At 39.0% G+C, this 22,633-nt stretch overlaps 1 protein-coding gene across 2 annotated transcripts; it reads left to right on the top strand.

The window, feature by feature from the left end:
- The first annotated feature begins 1,017 nt into the window (after positions 1-1,017).
- On the top strand, positions 1,018-17,555 carry LOC128085539 (actin, alpha skeletal muscle B). Of its 2 annotated transcripts, XM_052693139.1 has the most exons (9): positions 1,018-1,292; positions 4,119-4,263; positions 5,751-5,879; positions 10,121-10,231; positions 12,134-12,218; positions 13,407-13,568; positions 14,082-14,273; positions 15,213-15,394; positions 16,216-17,555. In XM_052693139.1, the coding sequence occupies exons 2-9, from the start codon at positions 4,135-4,137 to the stop codon at positions 16,357-16,359; spliced, it is 1,134 nt and encodes a 377-aa protein (XP_052549099.1). In that variant the 5' UTR covers positions 1,018-1,292; positions 4,119-4,134; the 3' UTR covers positions 16,360-17,555. The 2 variants fall into 2 exon arrangements, with proteins under 2 accessions (XP_052549099.1, XP_052549100.1); XM_052693140.1 differs by lacking the exons at positions 1,018-1,292; positions 4,119-4,263; positions 5,751-5,879 and adding an exon at positions 5,886-8,994.
- The last annotated feature ends 5,078 nt before the right edge of the window (positions 17,556-22,633 follow it).

Below are 22,633 nucleotides of genomic sequence, written 5' to 3'. Positions count from 1 at the left end.
TGTAGGTATGTAGTGGAGCATTGTGCCTTTTATATTGATACTCCTGTATTTTGTTATAACGATCTCTGAAACTTCACAGCTATTTCTCTGATTCCAAAACCAGCTTATTTGTGAATGCTATGGCCAGTAGAAGCTAGAATGTTGTTTTTACTCCTGGTACTGTTTATTGTTTGTTCTGTGTTTCCGTTTGTGCCTGTATAAAATGGAGATGCATTCAAAACAAGCCAAGTCTAAGAGAGTAGACATAAAGTCACAAAAAGAAATGACCATTTGTTTTCCTATTAATCAGACTAAAATATTGTGGGAAAAGATAATGCATATGAAAATTGAAGGCTTCCATCAGTTTTACAAAATTGACTTGAGTGTTCATGAAGTGAATTATCTGCCTGTATTACAAGGATTTTTGTACATGCTGTCTTCTGCTGTGCGTGGTCACATGGTGAGAGAGAGAGCGATTGGTTGAGAGTTGATGTTGGCAGGGTTAACATTTACTAAATTTTATCTAAAGTTCTGCATTGTTTGCTTTTGTGATGTGGAATGGGAATTATCACTGGCCTTAATTATCTAGGAACTAAGGTAAAGCTTAGGAACTTTCTTCTTATGAGGATTCTGTAATATTTCTAGTCTACTAATGGTCTGGATTCCTATATTAATCCAGTGTATTCCGGTGTAGTTGATGTCTTTTTTTGTGTGTGTGTATGAAATAGTTACCGCTCACCTCTTTTGAATGGCTTATTGCTGATTCAGTCCCTGTTTTAAGCCACAGTGTCACTGAAATTCTGAGATAAGTCAGCTATTTTCAGTCTTTGCACCATACAAACAAACATCAAGTACAGTTGAAACGTGAGAACTGTTTGTGGTAAGACTTCTCCTGCTTCAGGATGGCTGCTAACAAGGATGATAATGAGCTATTCTTAGGTATTTGTGTTAAAAGAAGTAGAATGGTTTCTAGTGACAACAGTGGACCACAAAACCTTCCTGTCTTGCACATCTGGTGTGAGGGCTTTTGTCTCAAAAAGGGGGGTTATTAATGAAAATAAAAATCCTTTCTCACGAGGCATAGCAAGTTAGCAAGGGGGAGGGGATACAGAGGGAATGGAAATCCTGCCCTAATTTATCTAGGCCTTTATGCTGTCACAGCGATAAGCACAAACTGAAAAAAAGGTTTCCAAAAATGGCTTGACTCACGTAGATGTTCTGTGAACTCCTTTCCTGAAGCTGTTATAAATGTAATGGAAGATGAGATCACTTCATTTACGAAGGTGCTTTTACAGATCGTCACCATTTCCCAGGTAAGCACACCCTGAGAGTTTCACCTGTTAACAGCTGATGATTTTAACGCTTGTTTTCACTTGGTTCGAGATCTTCTGGAGGTATGTGTACACTTACTTATTTCCAAAATGTGGTCCTGGATACTGCTTTGCCTTAGCCATTGAAGGAATTCCAGAAGGACTCCTAATGTAAGGCAGTTCAGGTTTGACTGCATGATTGTAAGGAGATGTAGATGTCCCTCATCACTGGAAAGATCAGTGGTGTACAGTGGAACTTTCTTTGTCTGAAGCCTAGAGGGATCTGTATGTACAAGCTGAACAGATAGTTATGAGTAGCTATGACACAAACCAGGATGAAGCACAAGGTGAATGTATTCCATCACATTTAGTTCTTTCACAGCATTTTGTACTAAAGAACTAAACGCTTCGTATTTTACAGAAGGAGTGCTGTCTTAAGAGTGGATGGCTGTATTAATTTCAGTGTTACCTACATTTGGTCAACTGACTGAGGGGCAGGATAGGATGGATGTGGGGAAGGCATTCACAAGACATGGAGGCTCAACAGTTTGAGGGAATTAGATGGTTCAGGCATCTGTTCTTTGTCAATCCTAGAACAGCACGGACAATAAGGACTTTTATTTGGCCTGTGCTAAATATGCATACAAAATGCAGAACATGCTATACAATTTAGAACCTTAATAGTGTTCTCTGAACATCAGGCATTATGCAGAAACCAGTAGAAACAAATAGGAAGTTTTCTGTTTATTAAACATAAAACCAGCAGCTTCAAAGCAATACTCTTTTAACATTTACCTTAAGACTAAGTAATGATAAGCATAGCAAGGTCATTGCTATTGTTTTTAAGCATGAAATGAACAAATTCAGCCATTGATTTTATTAATGAGTTTCAATGAGTTGTCTAACTAATATTGAGTAAAAGTACCAACTGAATAACTGCTGGCACTCTGAAGCCTAGCTTGTAAAGATGATCTAAGGTTTCACTGTGAATTTTTTTTCTCTGAGGATGGTTGTAACTGACATTATTTTTCCATTCACAGTTGCACATAAAATGCTGTGCATGAGAGTGAATGGGAATATTATTTTTTCTCCTTGGGGATTAAGCATCTTTGCTGTATCCAGCCTTTGGAACCAATGATCAGTGCTGTACTGTCAGAGCTGCGAAGAATCTCTATACTTATAATTTCTCTGTTTTGAAATTGTAGCATTTCACCTGATGTAGTTCTTGTATTTAGGAACTGAAGTTCCTTTGATTCAGATTCACATTGGAATCGAAGTCTGGGTACAGTTCTGTAAAGCTAGATAATGCTGGAAGATGGTTAGTTTATTGCATTCTCAAAGGCTTTTTGTTAGGATTTTGGAAGTAAGTAATGGCTTGTGGCAGTGTGAATGAAGATTCACAAATACACCTGCTGGAACTAATGTTTAAACATTCCTAAATTAAAACTATTGGCAAACATATGTGCTAGAAATATTCAGCTTCTTTATGAGCAAAGGAATCTTCCAGTCACATGCATATCAACGTCAATCAAAGAGATTATTGTTATTTTATAATACTGCATTATCATGTATTAAATTATGCATCCATTTCATCTGGCAGTGTTCTGATCAATCATGTGTTGTGGTCTTACTCCATAAAGCCCATGGTGAAGGAGTGAACACCAGGGACTTCATTATTTTTTTGATGCAGAAGGGGCAGAGTATCCTATCTCTGCACATTCATTGTCTGTTGTGAGAAAACCTTGTTTTTAAATATCCAAGGACTTCAGTATTGTTGCAGTGGCTGTCTGAAGAGCATGAGGCTGTTGTAAGTTCCACAGATCAGACAGATAGAAACTTAGTGGGATAAGTTCTGTTTTCTTGTTTGTTCCTTTTTTGTTCTTAAAGTCCTCTTCCTCACCAAATGAAGTTGCCAGAAAAGGAAAAGTGCAATACTTCTCTCTTGACTGCCTAAACAGGCAGTCTTACAGCCCTAAAAATAAACAAGGAGTCCAAAAGGGAAGTCTTGGTGAAATTCGGGCCCTCCCTCGGTGGGAGTTCTGCCATGGATTTCAGTGAATTCAGGACTTTGATGTGTTGGCCAACTGCTGCAGTTTTGTTGATTTTGGCCAGCTGTGCCAGCCACAGCTTGTTCTATGTCCCAGAATAGCTTCTTTGATAAGATATTTACCATTACAAGTATGGAACAGGTCCTCTAGCCAGCACTTAACGTTACAGAGTAGCTGTCATTTAAAAACACAGCCAATACTTTCCTGAAAGTGTCTGTGGGGGTTATTTTTAGTCGTTTCTTCAAATTGATCACGGCCCTCTGAGAAAAAGGCAAAAATACCTTTAGGGAACAAAGGCAGCATTTGGAAGAGTTAATGTTCAGGAGATCTTAAAGCACTAATGTTATAACTGGTGGGTGCGTATGATTGATTCATTTTTAATAAATGTAATTTCTAGAAGGTAATTTAGAATTGGAAGAGATGGAGTTACGCTTGCAGAAGTCCATGTAGAGCTGAATGTGTATCCATAATCTGAGCCCCTCCTGTGATCACCAAGTCAGTTAATAGAGAATGACAGGGATATCGGAGATTTCCCTTTTGGAAATGGAGGCTGAATATCCTTGCGAACTTGGCTCACTAAAATTCATTCAGCCAAAATTTATATGGATACTTAGTGTGTTTTCCAGAACTGAGGCTTTAGCATGGACTTTGGTATTTAGTTTTGCTGTTTCCTAAAATAATTTTTCTTTACAGCAGTAGACTATCTAAAAGATGAAGAATTGTTTCTGTCTCATTCCCTTCCATCTACTCCTCCAAGCTCTTTCAAATTACTGTTTTACAGCCCAAACTGAGGCACTATGTGTGATGATGATGAAACCACTGCCCTTGTTTGTGACAATGGGTCTGGTCTTTGCAAAGCTGGATTTGCAGGAGATGATGCTCCAAGAGCCGTGTTTCCATCCATTGTTGGACGCCCTCGACATCAGGTCTGTTGATACCAGAATGGAAGTGCTGCCTGCTCGTATTTGTGAGACTTGTGGAAGTGATAAAGGATTATTCAGGCAAATCTCCCATTCGTGTTTATGGGAATTGAGCTTGTTAAGAACCAGGTAGTTGAGCTGCATGTCTTTTATGCAGTGAGCTTCCGAGTCCTTTGGAAAAGGTATTCTTCAACTATAAAATGTTGACTGTAGAAGAACATGAATGTTTTAATGATGTGGAGGTGTCTTATGGGAAAAAAACCCACAAAAGTTGCTGTATCAACACAAACAAAAAAGGAAGAACGCTGCTAACACAAGAAACCATATGAATGGCAGTGGTAAAGTCCTTTTATTGTTCCATTAAACAAAAGCAGGGCCCATTAAATGTCTGAAAAATATCTCCGGTGCATCACTTAATCAACTCCAGCAGGACTAGAAAAGATAAATGTGATTTTTCTTGAACTTGAGAAAGGTCTTGCTTGCTTAATTACTTTTCTAACAGTTCCTTTAGAATTAGAAGTTGCCAGTTTTCACTGATTTTGTTCTTATCCGAGTCAGATTTTAATTTTCTGAGGTGTCTAACCCCTTCCCTGAAGTTCTCTGTGTTCTTTTGCCAAGTCGAATAAGCCTGTTTAGACAGGCATAAAATATTAAGCTTTTTAATGAATGTGCTTTGAACACCTCTATGAGTTATTGAAATTTAAATGTCAGTTGTTGAAAGCATGTCCATTCTTTAACCTCTAGAATTGTTCACTGGCTTTTAATCATGATTGGAGCTGGCATGTCATTTTGCACAGTGAAACATCTCAGTGGCTGCGTTACTATCCATGACAAAATTCAATATATTTTTTACTATTTGCTGAATAATACTGTACCCAATGTCTTGTTATATTTAGAGAATGATAGACTTCCTAATGCAAACATGATGAAATTAATAAAACTATTATTCAACGTGTTCATTTTCTTTTGCAAAATCTCTTTTATGTTTCACAAAAGAGCATTAATTAATGTAAATTTCAAAGTTGAATGTTTATCCTTTACCTGTGTTGTAAACTGGTCTTCTGGAAAGGAGCGATCTCACCATTTAAAGGCAGTAGTGGAACTGCTTAGACCCAAGGTGCAAGCAAATATAAGAAGCAGATCTTTGGAGTCAAAACCAGGTTCTCTTTCATCTGCAATTCATTTCAAGTGTTTCTTTGCAATGTTGAAGGACCCATCTCTCCTGGAGATACCATGGGTTTACTGATGCCTTCCTAGACATTGCTTCTATGCAGGCATTCTCTGAGTGCGGTGCAAGATCCCCAGCTTCATTTCTGAAGCTGTGTTAGGCTTTCTGGAGAGTTTATTGAGCTAGTTGGTACGGTCAGTGGTTACCAATAAATTTGCATTTTAGTTTGGCTTTGTGAAGTACATTGTTTCAAATGAGGTTTAGGCCATATTCTTTTTACTGTGCAAGGTACGCCACACTAATAGAGGAACAATATACTTTGCAGGGTGTTATGGTTGGAATGGGTCAAAAAGACAGCTATGTAGGGGATGAAGCACAAAGCAAAAGAGGGATCCTGACGCTGAAGTATCCCATTGAGCATGGAATCATCACCAATTGGGATGACATGGAAAAGGTGGGTGTTTACTTTTAATATAATTTTCTTAAAGCGTCATCGAAGACACAGAGTTTGACATTATCTTCCTTGCAAATCAAAGGAAGTCCTTGAAGGAATCTTTGAGGAAATCTCAGTATAGCTGAAAGGATGGTGCTGTGTGCCTGTACAGGAGTCCAGTGCTAATCAGGCCTTAGCACTGCTGGAGACGTTTTAAAAAGTAAATGTTTTTCTTCAGGTATTTGTGGCATTTTAGACAGATATTTTATACATATATTTAGTCTTGAAGTTCAAACTGAGACAGAACATGGTATGATGTGATCGGAATTGGCTAAAGTTGGAGTTGCAATTCATCAGAGGTGTAATAGAAACACAAAAGAAGGTTATTTCAGTTGGGATTGAAACCTGTGAGGTAGTGGATGATTTTCCCTCCTCAATTCTTGCCTACATGAATGGACCACGGATGATGCCCATGTTTTGTATTGCATAGAATGCACTCGCTGCCAACTGAAGACCAGATTTGTGCTTCTCATCCCTGTACCAACTCTCTAAGCAGGGGACTTTTTCCGCAGAGCATGTTTTCCCATTGCTGATTCCAGTGAGCTTTAATGCCTGTGTGGTGATGAAGCTGCTATATTCCCTGCCAGGTACTGCATTCCTGGCATTTGGACAGCAGAATGGCACTGTGCAGTGCCTTGCTGAGGGTGCCCAAGAGCAGGCTTGGCAGTGCAGAGTGCTGCTGATGGGCTCTGGAGTGGGCTATCTTACTATGCGAAGTCCTTCTCATATTGCATGCATCCTGGTCTTTGCAGGGAGCACCTGAATCTGTGGGAGTGCTGTGTCTGCTTAGGGGCAAAGCAACAACTCAGCTGTGTGTTCTCTTATAATTCAGCTGTGGTGTCACAGCCACAAATTCACACTGGTAGTGCAGGGTGTACCAGGTGAACAGACCAAAGTTAACACAGAAGTAATGGGAGTCCCAACTTCTTGTCTGGATGAGAGTTGCCCACCTACTCCTCTAGATGGAAGCATAGTATTTGCATTTCATTATTTCACTGCTTACTGGGAAGATACCTTGCTCATTTCTGTAGTGTAGAATAGGTGGGAATATAATTCCTATTGTATTGTTCTTCCTGATAATTTTCCTGCTCTGCATTGGGTGAAAAAGTTTACTAGGTTTGTCTCTGCAACCAGAACTGTTCTGTGTAGAGCACATAGTGGTGTTTGCTTTCTGGGTAATGCTTGATGCTATCTAAAATGCAGTCAAGAACAGAAATTGGGGATGGTAAAAAAAACAAAAACAAAAACAAAAACTGGCATGTGCTTTACTGTCTCATGGTGTAGTGCTGCAGGGTAGCATAATGGCTAGAATGACCTCTGCTAGGGGAGGGGTTTTCCAAGGATGTTCTATGGTGGAGATTCGGGCAGTGCTGTAATTCATATAATGGTAGGACAAGGCATGGGTTCTTGTAGTTCAACTTTTTTTTTTTTTTCTCCACTTTATCAACCAAATGAGTGAGAGTGGGTTCTTAGCTCAAAATCACTTTCTTATGTCATACAACACCCAAGATGTCCTAGCTGGAAGAGATGCCCCCAGACAGAGTTGCGCTCAGTCTAAGGAGTGGGACAGAAAGTGGAAAAGGTTTTCAAATAGATGAGCAACAAATAGCAGAAAAGAACCATGAGAGAAAGACAGAAGGAAGGGAGAGATGAGAATCACATTGCTAACTTTCATGATTGTTGCAAATAAATTAAAAAGAAAAAAAAAGTAATTATTATTATGATTCTCCCCAACTCAGTTAGACATATGATCACATGGGAATCTTCCTACCTAATTTCTGTACAACAGAAACTGTATAACAGTTCTGTGTATGTGTGCACGTACACAGACACATACATGCTCTTCTGGCTGAAGGGCACTCAGAAGTGCATTGTTCCTAAAGTTTGAATGTTAAAGAAATAAGTGTTATGTATTTTCCCTGGGATTTCCCAAAACAAGTTGCACAGTTCTGATCCAAACCACAAATTTCTTTGGCATGCTTGGAAATAACAGTACTGAAAAATGCCACACTATAGAAGAAACGAGGAAATTGCTGGAGAATGTGCCAAAAAAATGGAACAAAGGCATAACAGTGTAGTGCTCAGCCATGCACGCATGACAATAAGAGGAGGTCACCTAAAGACTGGGCTGGGTGAATGAGTAAGGATGAGTTTGTGTGTGAGGGGGAGTGCGGATGCTGCTGGGCGCCCAGGCATCTGTGTGAATCAGGAACAGAACATGTGGGCAATGAAGCGAAGCATTCTTCCTCTGGTGTGCTTCAGTTCACAATATTCAAATTGGGACTGCTCTGTTTTCTAGTGGATAATAACACGGGGCTTTGTACATCACCGTTAATTTGCACGCAGCAACGGAGCTGGCAGCGTATGGGAGGGGAAGCGTTAGAATGGGGAGATTTCTGACCCTGATGGCTATGTAGATGTTTAAGTGTTGGAATAATCCCTCCTCGGTAATTTCTCTTAGCTCTTTTGCATGCTGTTTAAATTTAATTCCTGTCACCTGTTGAAATTAACACGGGGCTATTCTCATTTCTTGTGGAATACCGTTATCCATTATTATCATTAGATCAAGTCTAATGGTCTGTGCAGCACCTAATCCTGCCTGGTTTGGAGTAAAAACCTGCAAAATGCCAGAGGTTTCATCAGGGTCTATCCTTACTAGTACTGTTGAAATCTTCAGTGCATTGTTAATGATGTACAACTCCTCTCCTTCTTCTTTCCTATTTGAAGTTGTGGTTTTTTTTTCGTTCTCCTTATGTACGACATATGTTGTCCTTTATTTTATTTTTACTGATTATTTCATTTTCTTCAACATTTTCGTGCCTTCATTTTCTAAACCTTTGTATGGTAACTGTTGAGTCACGGTCTGAACCACTGATTGAGCACCTGGGGTAAGGACCTGGTCAGCCCTTGGAGCACAGGTGAAGGCAGTTCAGCTGTGTGATAGAAAGGGGTAGAGCCTGGCTGCACTTCTCTTAGACCTCATTTAAGGGGCTGACTGCCATAGGGGAAGGATCTCTGCTTGGAGATCCTTCCTTGGAGAAGATTTCCCCTGTGAACCTGGCATCTTCTGATACAGGTGAGCAATCTTCTTCCCTTCCTTTATAGCACCTTTCTATCGTGCCATCTTTCTGTCATCACACCTTTGTTGTAGCACCTTCCCTATTGTGTTGATCTGTCCAATTGCTACAACCTTCAAGTGGAAATAGCCTGCACCCCAAGTCCCAGTTCTGGAAATATCTGGATCTATACTTAAGTGACTGAGAGGAAATGAGTTTTTTTTCTAACAGCAGATAACTTTCATAATAAATAATTCCAGTGCTTGGCAGCTGATGTCTAAATCTGAAGCACCTACAAAGTCAAGATCATCAAGTAAACTTGAGCACAAAGCTGATGCTTTATGCTCAGAAATAAGTTCATTAGGTTGGACAAAGCTGGAATATGATTAAAGAGACAAGAAAAAAAATGGAAGAAAGAATTACATGAGAAGATGAGAAAATATTTCATCACGATACAAAACAATCTGTCTTTGAGCTGACATCAAGAAAATAATCCCTTGAGTTCCTCATAGTCAGTCCTTAGACAAAAAGGGTCTTGATAGGTCAGGAGAACAATCAAAGCCAGCACTGTTGGTCCAGGTAACACCTCCCAGCTTGAACAACAGTGATTCACAGAAACTGAGAAACGCAGTTACTTGGAATGAGTGAGTTTGATTCAGGGCTTACAGGATGAGATAGCTGTGGCAAAAACAACCTTTCATTTCTGCGGAAATAATTAGATTTATACAGACTGCCTTGGCAATGGCTTACAACTGGATCTTAGCCTTCACACAGCTTGAAGTGGAGAAATCTCTCCAGAACTGGCAGTTCAATGCTCGGCTCAGCTCCAGCACCAGAGCGCTGGGGCTGGAAATGCAGCAGTGCTTCCATTTAGAGAGGATGATCCATCATATGTGTGGGGAATCCTGGCAGGCGGGGCTCCCTTGTGTAGGTCGTATTCTGTTGTTCAATATGGTAAAAACCCAGTGGTTTTGGTTAATAAAAACAGAGCAGCATTTGGCAGCTTCACTCTTGCACGCTTTTTCTCTATTTTAACGTGTCTATAGAAAATTTATTAGAACTGTATCTGAAAAGCTTCCTGTGTAGTGTTATGTGGACAAATGGAATAATTTCCTGACCACTTTTCTGAAGTGATTTTCATTTTAGATTTGGCATCATTCTTTCTACAATGAGCTCCGCATTGCACCAGAGGAGCACCCTGTGCTGCTGACCGAGGCCCCATTGAACCCCAAGGCCAACCGTGAAAAAATGACTCAGGTATGGTGGGCCACCAGATAGGAATCATGAAATTGTTAAGGCTGGAAAGACTACTACTACCACCCAGTCTGGCTGTCCAACCATGCCTGCCACCTCTCTACACCACATCACTCAGAGTGACATCTAGTCTTTTCTTGAGCATCTCCATGGATGGTGACTCCACCTCTCTCCTGGGAAATGCTGCACTGCAGACCATTTCTGCATGGGAATCATACAGGAAGCCATGGTATAAAAGTCCTTGATATTCAGCTTTCTTAATATGGAAGATAATCACTTAGGGTTGGCATCTCTGAGCACAAAGGATTGGAGAAAATTGTTCTAAAAATTGGTTCTGTTCTGTCTTGGGAAAATGGATTGCCTAGGAGTATTTGAATTGAAATAATGCTCTGCTGAACATTTTTTCAGATAGATGTGCCCAGATTGACTTAATAAGCATATCTCAGAACCAAAAGTAGATCTCCACAGTTTGTACATTTTAGAACAGCCTTCTGGCCAGAAGTCCATATTGCAGATTTGACTAGTGATGTAACTAGAAGCATGATTTAAATACAGGTATGGAAGTAAAATCACATGGGAAAATCAAATGTAGCTCTGAGCTTCCCTTTGTGCACTCATTTGGCATATATTTAATAAAAAGACTATGCATCCATTCAGCAACAGTGTAAATATACTAATTAAGTAATGAAGTTGACAGCACACGTTACTGGGAGGTAATACACAACAACAAAACATAAGAAAGACCTAGTTTATGGCAACCAGAAAGTGTAGTTTATACAGCAGACATGTCTGGGACTGTTTCTTTGTCATTACACTGTAATGATAAATCCTGTTTAGAGGCTTATTGCATTAAATTCATTGCATCAATTAACTATGAAATATCTAATTAATATATTCTTTAATTGTTGGCGTGCTTTTCATTAAAATAGACTTAATTGGCAAAGGCATTAGCTTATGAAATCCAAAGTTTAAATGTAACTCCCTGATTCCAGTGGCTCTGTGCTGATGATGGAGTAGCATTGTGTGGGGTAGGCGACATTAGTTTAGGAAAGAATAAATCCCATATGGCTGTCCATATTTCACTACTTCCCTGTGAGCCTTTAATGTTTTTACTCAGCAGAGCTCTAGCCGGAAACAAAAGATATTCCATCTGCTCTGATAAAAATGCAGAGTACCTGATATAGAAAGTGAAAAGAGTTGGAGCTTTTTAGGGTAGAGAATGTGTGAGGGACAAGATAAGAGAATGTTGAATGTCATAAGTTGGAAAGGACCCATAAGTTTCATTGAGTCCAACTCTGGACTCCAAATGGACCACCCAAAAATCAGACTCTGTGAGAACATTGTCCAGATGCTCCTTGAACTCCAACAACTTGGGGCCCTGGGGAGACTTTTCTGTGCCTGCTACCTTCTGGTGAAGAACCTTCTGATATCCAAGGTTACCATAAAGAGAAAAAAGTGTTTGCTGGAGACAGAAAGAGATGACAGGCTTAAGCCAGATCAGGTGAGGTTTTAGCTACACCAAGAGAATCCTGAAGTTCGTGTTTCACTAGATATGTTTGCCAGAGGAATCTGAACACTCTAGCAGAGGAGTTTCTGAGACAGAACAAAAGCTGTGCCAGGAATGGTCGGGTCTTCCTTGAGCTATGAATAGGTTGAATATTCCTTTATTTTCAGCTGTGTTTTCTTAATTTTTTTAATGACGTGTATCTAAATACTTTAGACTGCTGTATTGTTGCAGCAGTGGGGTGAGAAAGTCATCCAGAGTCATTGCCTTCAATGAATGTTATCAGTAGCACCCTGACCTAGTCTGAGGTTCATTAAAAGATATCCACTGACTTCAGTTCTGCTGTCTCTTCAGTTACTTTTAATTGTAACTGCTAAAGGTTTGTGAATTTTTAATTACAGATTATGTTTGAGACATTCAACGTGCCAGCCATGTATGTAGCAATTCAGGCAGTGCTGTCTCTGTATGCATCTGGAAGAACCACTGGTGAGTCTGTCTGGGTGCCGTGTTGTCCACCTGTCCTTCGTTTGCACGCGTACATACTCCTTTGCTGTGGCATGCCAGCTGTTTATTAAGAAGAATCAATACTTATATGGAAACAAAATGCCTTCCACTGTGCCATTTAAATGCTTCTTGGTTGTTCTGCTCTTTGTGGCAGCTGTGGGCATTGGCTTCATGTTGTTCTGCTTAAAATGATCAAGTTGCTACTTCTCAATAACATGAACAGATGGATGGTACAACTTGATACTGCCCATAGTTGCACAGCATGGAGAAACAGTTTGTATCTTAACTGGGCTGTTCCATGCCTGCTCTTTCCTTCTTACTTCATACCTGTCTCTATCGTGAAGCTCCATTCCCCGTACAAGATAAATAGTTTCCAGTGGTTACGTGAAAATGTTTCATGCAAGTATTGAATATCTATCATCAAACCTGATGTCTGCTGTTAATTAGCAGTCTGCCCTAGAATTAGCATGTAGTTCTTATTGCCATTTAGAATCTGATTAAACATCAAGACAATAAATTACATTTTAGTAGTCTTTTAGTCTTAACATATTTTGAAAAAAATTAAAATACATCTGTTTATGTAGCCTGATGTCACGGTATAATTCCATATGAAGAGATCACAGCCTGCAGGGATTACAACCTGTTATAAATACTTGTTTCGTGTCCAAAATTTGACTGTTTATATACATCTTTGATATATCAGAAATGCTTTATTCATTTTGGTTGGAAAACATACACTCACTTCCATTCTTGAATAGGAAATCGACTCATCTGCAGGCAGATAAACCGTGGTTACATTTTCCCTCATGGAATGATTTATTTTAATGGCAGACAGATTTTTATGTGCAGTTTATATACTGTTTCATGTCTGTGAAGAGCTAGCACTCTTCTAAAATGAAAGACTCCGTATATGATTATTGTTGTTAGCATCTGTTCAGTAAGAACAATACAATCAAGTTGCTGAATGTTACATGTATCTTCACTGCCACAGTTGCTTAGTTTGAGCTAACAATTTCATCTCACGTGTGAGCTCTTTAGATGTAAAAATGACAGAAGCAATTGGGTGAGGATCTTTATTTGTTGCTGCACAATTCATTTTAGAATATGAGGAATGTAGAGACTCTATAATAGTGGAAAATATCCAGCTTCTCCTTTTCTTTCTCTTTTCAGGGATAGTTTTGGATTCTGGGGATGGTGTCACACACAATGTACCCATCTATGAGGGCTATGCCTTGCCTCATGCTATTATGAGGCTGGACCTTGCAGGCAGAGATCTGACTGACTATCTCATGAAGATTCTTACAGAGAGAGGCTATTCTTTTGTCACCACTGGTAATGAGCTTTATTTTGCATGCACTTTGCTTATATTTGTTCTGGTACTTTTCTTATTATGCTGGCAAAAACCATATCTCTAGCTTAGCTAATGGAATTCTTCTGGCTGTGCCTTGCAGCATATCTGTTGAGCTCAAGGACATGGTTACCACTTTGTTAGGAAATCCTGTGTCATTGAGGAATTTAACTGCTTGTTGGAGTTCACCGTATCTGTTCCACAGACAAAGGAACGAAGTTAGTAGCTGGTAATAGGTGAACTTGTGGAAATTTGATCAAAGTTTTGGCTCATAAAATGTAAAAATTTCTTTACGTTATTTGGTAACACAATACATCTTCATCAGCAGATGAGAGAGATTTGGTTATGCAAATGGGAAGTAGTTTAGTTATGATGGCAGAGAGATCAGAATTCAATGGACTGTATGGCCACCCTGGGCCTAAGGAACTGCGCATGAGAATGTCTGTGTTCAATCTGTTGCACTGTATGTTGATTAAAAACTTACTGACTCTCTGCAGCGGAACGGGAGATTGTGAGAGATGTAAAGGAGAAGCTTTGTTATGTGGCTTTAGATTTTGAAAATGAAATGGCAACTGCTGCTTCCTCCTCCTCCCTTGAAAAGAGCTATGAACTTCCTGATGGACAAGTCATCACCATTGGAAATGAAAGATTCCGATGCCCAGAAACTCTCTTCCAGCCATCCTTTATAGGTGAGACACGATTTCTCTTTTTAGGGCCTTAGCACAATATAAAAAGCATGCTTTATTAGAAAGTATAGGAAGCTTTCACAGCTGTAGGATCTTAAATGTTTGTCCTCAATTGTCCTTAGAAATGTGCAGATTCTATTGGTTTATTTTGTTCTTTAGAAGTTTCTTCAGAAAGATCTCTGTTCATTTAGAGTATGAGAATTTTAAGGCTGTTTCATACTTTCATGAACGCAGTAGAAGTTTTAAGTTGATGTTTGGAGAACTGTTGAAAGATCACTGCTTTTTATCTTGACTGATCTAGATCCACGCAGCACTGATTTTTTTTAACCAGACGCTGTTTCTGTTTATCATTTTCTTATATTAATCTGAGTTGATCTTAAAAAAAATAAAAATAAAAATCAAACTTTATTTTCCAGTAGTTTTAGCTGTAGTGTTAAAATTTCCATTCTCTCAGTGGATGTTGGCTCTTTATGTGGTAAATCATACTGCTCTTAAAAATTTCCCACTTCCCGCTCAGATTGTGCTGATGAGGACCCAGCAAAATGGCTGTAGGCACTTTGGCATTATTTCTATTGTACTGAACAGCAAAGCTAGCCACACTTCTATGTGAAAATCAAACTATCCAAGCATTAACGTAGCTCCAAGTTCTGTATCTGAACAGCAGCAGGAGTGAGATTTACAGAAATTCCCTTTGATAGAGGAATTTGTTTACTGGAAGTGTAGTAAGGATTACAGTTGGTGCTAAAGGATGGTTATTGTCAGAAATGTGGCTATGGGACTCAGGAATTCCTGAATCTCCTTCCTATCCTAGGCATTCCATAACTTCTGGAGTCTTGTGAAGGGAGATAGGTGAGGGAAATAAGCTTGGACTAGTGAGCTTTCCTTTTCCATTTTAACAATAATAAAAAGAAATAACATGGTGAAAACTTTTTTTCCACACAGGGATGGAGTCTGCAGGTATCCATGAAACTACATACAACAGCATTATGAAATGTGATATTGACATTCGCAAGGATCTATATGCCAACAATGTACTCTCTGGAGGAACCACAATGTATCCTGGTATTGGTGACCGTATGCAGAAAGAGATCACAGCTTTGGCTCCAAGTACCATGAAGATTAAGGTAATTTTTAATGCTTGCTTCTTTTGTTGAAAAATTATGTCCTATAAGCAAATCTAAAATGTCTGTAGTCGAATGCTCAGGTCTTGCATCAGGAGTCCTGATGGTAGGAGGGTGTGGACAGGCAGCCTTATCCCTCTGTTCCTTAAACCAGCTAAAGCAGGACTGAAAGAGGAGTTTGAGAGACAGGGATGAACCTACAGAGGAAAGAGCTGAAAATGCCAATGGATAGATGGGCAATTTGAGAAGTTACTGGGAGTATCACAGACTTCAAAGTTTAGCTGTCAGTGAAAGCCATTAGTAGTGAGAAGGATGAAAGAAATTTCAGTAATGGGTTAACAATTCACTAATGAATTTGAAATTTAGTTAAGTTTTTACAGCATAGAACAGCTGATGCATTTTAGCACTGGATAAACGGGGAAGAGGCAGCCCAATATCTAACATCTATCTTGGGATACAAGGCTGGTATGTCCAAAGTGTTTGGGTTTTTTTGCTTTATTTACAGAGCTATTTTATCCTTAAACAAATGAACCTTGGACCACTCTCGGAAGTGTTTATTTATGATCAAATTATATTAATCTCTTAAATTTGAAATTCTTTCTCATTTGTAAGATGTTTTGTGGGCTGCCACTTATTCATCTGCTGGTGATAATCTCTATTGACTAGAGTTGGAAGGCAGTTTAGAGGCTTTCTGCCTCTCAGAGGGCTTATTTCATTAGAGTTGCATTGGTACAGTGCCTTTCACCTAGGTATTTAATCCAAATAGACGTTACTGCGTTATCTGCTTGCCACTTTATTTATGACAGATCACACTTCTCTTCTAGATGATTGCACCACCAGAACGTAAATACTCTGTCTGGATTGGGGGTTCAATATTGGCATCCCTCTCCACTTTTCAGCAAATGTGGATTAGTAAGGACGAATATGAGGAAGCTGGGCCCTCCATTGTCCATCGCAAGTGCTTTTGAATGCTTCCGTTGGCTACTGTCTGTGATAAGTAGTGCTGTTTCTCTACACCTTACCTGCTCTTCTTTGCTATGAGTGAATCCTGGTTTGGCTTTCCTCTATTTGCAATAAAGCACACTGTGTGGATGTCATATGAATTAGTATATTACTTCTAAGCTTTTAGTGCTCAAACAAGACTAACATTTCAGTGATGAGTATTTTTCAAGAGGAATTACAGCAATTATAGTACACAGTTTGTAGACACCTCCCCAGTTTTTAAGGATCCAACTGCCGTACATGGAGGAGGTGGCATACCTTACAGCTAGTAAGTTATTCAGTTAGTCTCTGCTAATTGGGGTTAAGTCTGAAGAACATAAGTAGTATAGGATTCTTTCAAACCTATGCCTGATGCAAGATTTGAGCACCACATGTGGCTTATTTTGTGCAGTTCAGTGGCAGACAGGATTTTTCTAAGGGGATTTATTTTACTGAGGATACAGCGGATTTATGTGGGAACTACTGAGCACATAGTGCTCAGTTGGTAGTGCTCGTATGGATGTGTTTCCTTTGTCTGCTGAAATTGTTTGGCAGGAGTCCTTTGTCCCTATGACCACCACTCACCAACAGCAGTGAGTTTCAACAAGCTACAGTGACATTTGCACATAGGCGTAACAGGCTAACTTAATTCTAATATTGTTTTATTCATCTCTTTTACTGGGCAGTCAGATGACATTTCGTCTACTTCATCTGTATCTGTGCTATGCTAAGCTAATGGTTACTGAGTAAATAATAACCTTTTAAGTACGTTATTAAAATATTCTGGGTTTAATGGATCAATGAAAGTGTAATTATCCATGTAATGGTGGCATACATTAATTTCACAGAGTTTACTTTATCTGTTATACATAAAATAATAATTACTGAGTTCTAATTTAATTTTATTTTGAATATGGTTTCATTTCCTCTGAGTTTTGTAGTCAAATAATTTTTAAATGAAAACAAGATTGTTTCACAATTTCCATTAACAATTTACATCTTCCTGAATGAGGAATGTTCATAATGTTTGGTTTTTTTTAAACGATGATTAAAGCAAGTTACATGGAGATCACGTTTTACTGTTTCAGATACCAGACAAATGTCTTCTATATGATTTTGGATTGGTGGTGATATAGGTTTTGACACTGTTCATGATTTAAATAAAACTTTTTAAGTTACTGCACTGAGAAGTAGTAGTAAATGGATTTTGTTTTGTTTGATTGTCCTTTTAATAAATTAACACTAGCAAAGCTTTAGAATGTGGAGCTTAGCCCAAAACACCCTAATGTGCTGGGAATGGGATTGGGGAACAAATCCTAAATTCCTGACTCCCAGACAACTGTTCCACTAACCAGACAATGTGTGCATATCCTCCCTCCCTTCCCTCTTTGTCTTCCTCTGACTTCAGTGCATTTTGTATTGGTGCCTCCTGAATCTGTGACACATGACCAGTGAAGACAATTTTCCCCCCTTTCCAAAGAAGGGGAAAAGCTAAGAGCTTTACTTACAGATCTCTTCTTGTAACTTGTTTGCTTGGGCTAAACTACAAGGAAAGTTGTATTTCTGCTCTAAGTGTTCAACTTTCACAGAAATAAATTTGCTTTCATTTTGATGCAGCACTTTTTTTTTTTTTTTTTAAATGCCCAGCATTTCAAAAGCATTGAGAAATCCAGTGCTGTTGTAAATAGTTTCTGTTATCCTTGGAGACAGCACAGTGGGCAATGCCCGAGTGCTGTGGCTAAGGGCAGTGAATGATTGATTCATCCTGATTTTTCTGGTGAGCAGCATCTATCTGCTCCCTGGTGAGTGCTCTGATGTAACCAGGTAGCTCAAGGGAATACTAGGCTGTGCACAAATTCTTCTTGTGCTGTGTTCTGCAATAAGGGTCTCTGTTGTACAGATTCTTGTGCAGTAAGGGGAGGAATGCAAAACTCCAGGAAGATGGTTGCCTTCATTTCCAGTTACATTGCAAGGTTGTGATTCTCTTCTCTCAGCCAAAACATTGAACAAGCATTTGCCTTCAATTCAATTGCTCATTGCCAATGTGGCACTGAAATGTGTTCACATTTCCTGAGTTGTACAGGGTTCACCAGTGCTGCTCTGTGAAGGTACTGGCTGACTCAGGGTTTGCTTGTGTGGTTCTCCTTCAGAGATGACTGAAAAGTAGTTATAGTTGTATGTCAGCTTTGTATTGTGGTTGAAATGTCCTCTGCCTTTTAAAAATGCCACCTTGGAGATGTTTTATGGACTCCCGCTCATTCTGACTACTGGTAATTCCAGGGCTGGGTAATCTTATTTCTTTATCCAAATGAGCTCTTCATGATAAAAGCTGCAAGACCCATAGGGGCAGCATTCTCCAAAGCTCTGCTTTATCTAGCACAGTGCAGCATAAGCAGAGGATGGTCCTTCACTTCTCAAATAGCAGGCAGTTCAAGTTGCCATTATTCATGTGTTCTCAAGCAACTGTAAGTCACAGCAAATGTCTCAGCCTCTGAATGAATGCTACTTCAGGTTTATTGTGAAAAGCTCATGTGATTTCTGCTGAAATTAATAATAAATCAACTACATCTAGACTTAGCACTGTTAACTGCCTTTTAGTTGATATAACTTACATTTTCATCTCGACCTTTTGTAGTGTGATGTCCAACAGCATGAACTTAACTGAATGCCAGAGATTTGCATACTTACCTTTGCAATCGTAGAATCATAGAATTGCTCAGGTTGGAAAAGACCTTAAAGATCAAGTCCAACTGCAACCTAACCAAGCTACCTTAACTCTGATAATCCTCTGCTAAATCATGCCCCCAAGCATCACATCCAAATGGTTTTTAAGCACATCCAGGGATGGCTACTCAACCACATCCCTGGGGATTCTATTCCAGTGCTTAACAACCTTTTCAGTGAAGAAGTTTTTCCTGATATCCAGCTTAAACTTACCCTGGTGCAACTTGAGGCCATTTCCTCTTATCCTGTTACCAATGAGAAGAGACCAACCCCGCTCTTGCTGTAAGCACCTTTCAGGTACTGGAAAAGAGCAAAAAGGTCTCCCCTCAGCCTCCTTTTCCCCAAACTAAACAGCTCCAGTTCCTTCAGTTGCTCTTCGTGAAGCATATTCTCCAAGTCCTTCACAAGTATTCTTGCCCTTCTTTGGATGTGCTCCAGCACCTCAATGTCCTTTCTGTACTGAGGTATAATAACTGAACACAGTACACAGGTGAGGCCTCATCAGTGCTGAGAACAGGGGCACGATGACTTCCTTAGTCCTGCTCACCACACCATTCCTGATCCAAGTCAGGATGCCATTGGCCTTCTTTGCCACCTGGCACACTGCTGGTTCATATTCAGCTCACTGTCCCTCAGTACACCAAGGTCCCTTTCTGTCAGGCAGCTTTCCAGCCAATCCTCAGTAACATCAAAGTGAAAATCCCTTTACTTTGCTAATAATACTTGTCCTACTTTGAATATTAAAAATGAAGGATCTTTAATTTTCCAATTTACATTTTTTAATGTATCCTTTCAGTATATAATCGTAGTTCGCTGGTCGGTGCCCTGAGGTCTATGAGGTTGCACAATTTTATTGCCCCCTTTTGTACAGAATAAGTTCAGAGAAGTCCATGGTAGCATTGTAGTCAAATATCTGGATAGCTGTAGCGTTTTGAAACAAATCCACAGCAGTACCCTCTGAATTGCATTACTTTCTCCTGTGCTAGTTATGCATGTGAAAAGGAAGGAGGAGAATAGGAAGCAGTGCAAACATTGCAGCAAAAAAATTACTGGAAAGATTTATAAAGTGTCTGATGAAATATTAGCAAAATGCAAAAGGGGTTTCTATCTTAAAATCGCAAGGCTAAACTTCTAGTTTTGTAACTACATGCTTATTGGTTTAAATCCAACTGCAATATTTCATTAGTCTTAACATTCCAGCAAAATCCACTTTTGAAAAATAAATTTCTTTATTGTATTTGTAACCTTATTTTAATGCTAGTCTAATCTAGGATCTGAAAATGAAATCAACAAGAAATTAATTTGAACTCTGTTATTTTTTCCATTTCGTTTTTGTCCAACTAGTGCTAAAGAGATGCAAAACAGCAATGAGAAGTCAGTGCAAAGTTCTCATCCAAGTAACTGAACTGTTATATTCTATCAGAATATCTAATTGTAGCTCAGGATAGGACATTCCAAATAGGTGTGGGCTTCTACAATAAGGTAATGTCAATGCTTCAGGTCTCAGAATACTTCCTTAAGAGGAGGATAAAGGTATGGAAGAGAGATGTCCACTTCAACTATTCACTGAATCTCCTTCTCCTCGTCCCTTACTATCCCTTGCCTGTCTTCTCCATGTAATCTTGAAAGTTTGATGTAAAACAAGTATGTAAATCAGTTCTTCGTCATTCTGTGACTACTGTTTGTATAAAAACAAAATTACCTGTGACTTTTTAAGTTTCTTTACAAAGGTGGACTCTTTGCATGTCAGATACTTGAAATATTTTCTAAACTTCAGCACTCAACTTTTCTCATTCTTTAGGCTAAGATTGGTCAATAGATCTCTACTGGGAAGGGGAAAAAAATTCTAAAAGCTTGTAAATTTGAGACTGTTTAGAACATGAGTAGCAAAGGAAGTAAACATTTTGTAGCATTTGTATATTTGTATACAACTAGAAGTGCTCCTTGGGCTTCTCTGTATTCCTCCCTTCCATAGGTCTCCTCTCACTCTCCAAACCAAAATTCTCTTCAGTCCTTGGCTGGCATTTATCTATTGATCTTTGCACAGCTGGGGCTGAGATGTGAACTCTCAATGGTTGCAATTGAATTCTCATCCTGCAGCTGACTTATTTCTCAGCTTGGAAGAGCCTGATTATGCTCTGAATACTTCCCTAACAATCTGCATGTGGAATATTATTCAAAATTAAAATGCATTTTGAAAATAGAATCAATCATTTGCCAAGAGCAAATACAGATAAAAATAAATAAAACTATCAAGCTTTTTGTGTGATTTGGCAAACCTCTGCTTCTTTGACAGGAATTTGCTCCAGTCACCATGCAAGTCCTACTTTGCTATAGAAAGTTGTACAGTACACTGTAGTGTTTGTGCCAAGAGTGGGGAATTACAAGCCAAGAAGACACTTCATAATTTGCTCCAAACACTTACCTGCAGTTGTTAATTACTTATTGACTACCATTTCACTTCAAGATTATCTTTATACCTATTGGGTTGTTAGCATCATATTGTGTCACAATTATGCATTCTCCTTGTGTGAAGATCTAGTTTGGCTGATGATAAATGTCCTCTAAATTTGGAAGTGCTTCTATGGATCCTAATTGTCACTGGATCAACACGGTCACTGCTACCAAACATTCAGAACTGGTTCTTGAAACTGGCTTTGGCATCTGGTCTTCTAATTCAGTAGTTCTTGGATCCCTAATATTCTAATATATATTATGTACCCTATATATAAGATATATATATATAATATACATATATATAAGATATATATATATATATCTTATATTATATCCTAATATAATACAGCCACACAGGCAATGCATTTCTTTGGTAAGAACAAGCAAACCAAATTTATTTCAACTCCAGGAGTTAGGACTCAGAAAACAGTGCTCTCCATACCAAAACTAATCTACCTTGAGGCTCATGGCAAGTTATGGTTCCACAATATCATATTAAGTGCACCTTATGGGCAAACGTAGTTCAAGTATTACAGATATCTTTAAGAGCAGCTGATCTAGACAGAGAAAGAAGGAAGAGCATCTTGTACAATAAGGACTTTTAGGCAACAGTTATTTGTGTTGTTAAATGCCAGCTTGCAATTCAGATGTTCCACATGTAAAACATTATCTTCCAGGAAAACTAAGTCAGCAAGTTAAAGGCTACTAATTATACCTTGGATGGCTGATAGTTGTCTGCTTTATTGAGTTCACTATTGCGATTGGATCACATTTTTCTAAAGAGTGGGAAAAAGATAGCCAAGTGAATTTTTGTGACTGTATTGTTTCAAGGTGAATGTATCAAGATTGTCTAACTAGATGTTACATTAAATTATCATGGTATTGCTGTCTTCAGATCAGACAGTGAGAGTCATTGTTAAGTGCTCTCGAGGTGAGAGGAATCTCAACTACTGACTCTGTACAATCCAAGTGTGTAATTCCTCACTGTATGCAAACCGATATCATGCAAAGAAAGCGCTTTGCATTTGGCAGAGTTTCTGGTTGTCTAGGAAATTGTCTCTGAAATCAGAAATGCTAATG

Source organism: Tympanuchus pallidicinctus, unplaced genomic scaffold (assembly GCF_026119805.1).
Source record: "Tympanuchus pallidicinctus isolate F22 unplaced genomic scaffold, pur_lepc_1.0 scaffold3, whole genome shotgun sequence".
Lineage (NCBI taxonomy): Eukaryota > Metazoa > Chordata > Aves > Galliformes > Phasianidae > Tympanuchus > Tympanuchus pallidicinctus.
Note: the sequence above shows the minus strand (reverse complement) of the source record. Positions and strands in the feature narration are given on the sequence as shown.

What these genes read in the sequence shown, in the direction of transcription:
- LOC128085539 (XM_052693139.1), top strand. Translation starts at nt 4,135, where the DNA reads ATGTGTGATGATGATGAAACCACTGCCCTTGTTTGTGACAATGGGTCT. An exon ending in TTGGACGCCCTCGACATCAG is followed by an intron (nt 4,264 to 5,750) that starts GTCTGTTGATAC and finishes TATACTTTGCAG; the next exon opens with GGTGTTATGGTTGGAATGGG. An exon ending in ATTGGGATGACATGGAAAAG is followed by an intron (nt 5,880 to 10,120) that starts GTGGGTGTTTAC and finishes TTTTCATTTTAG; the next exon opens with ATTTGGCATCATTCTTTCTA.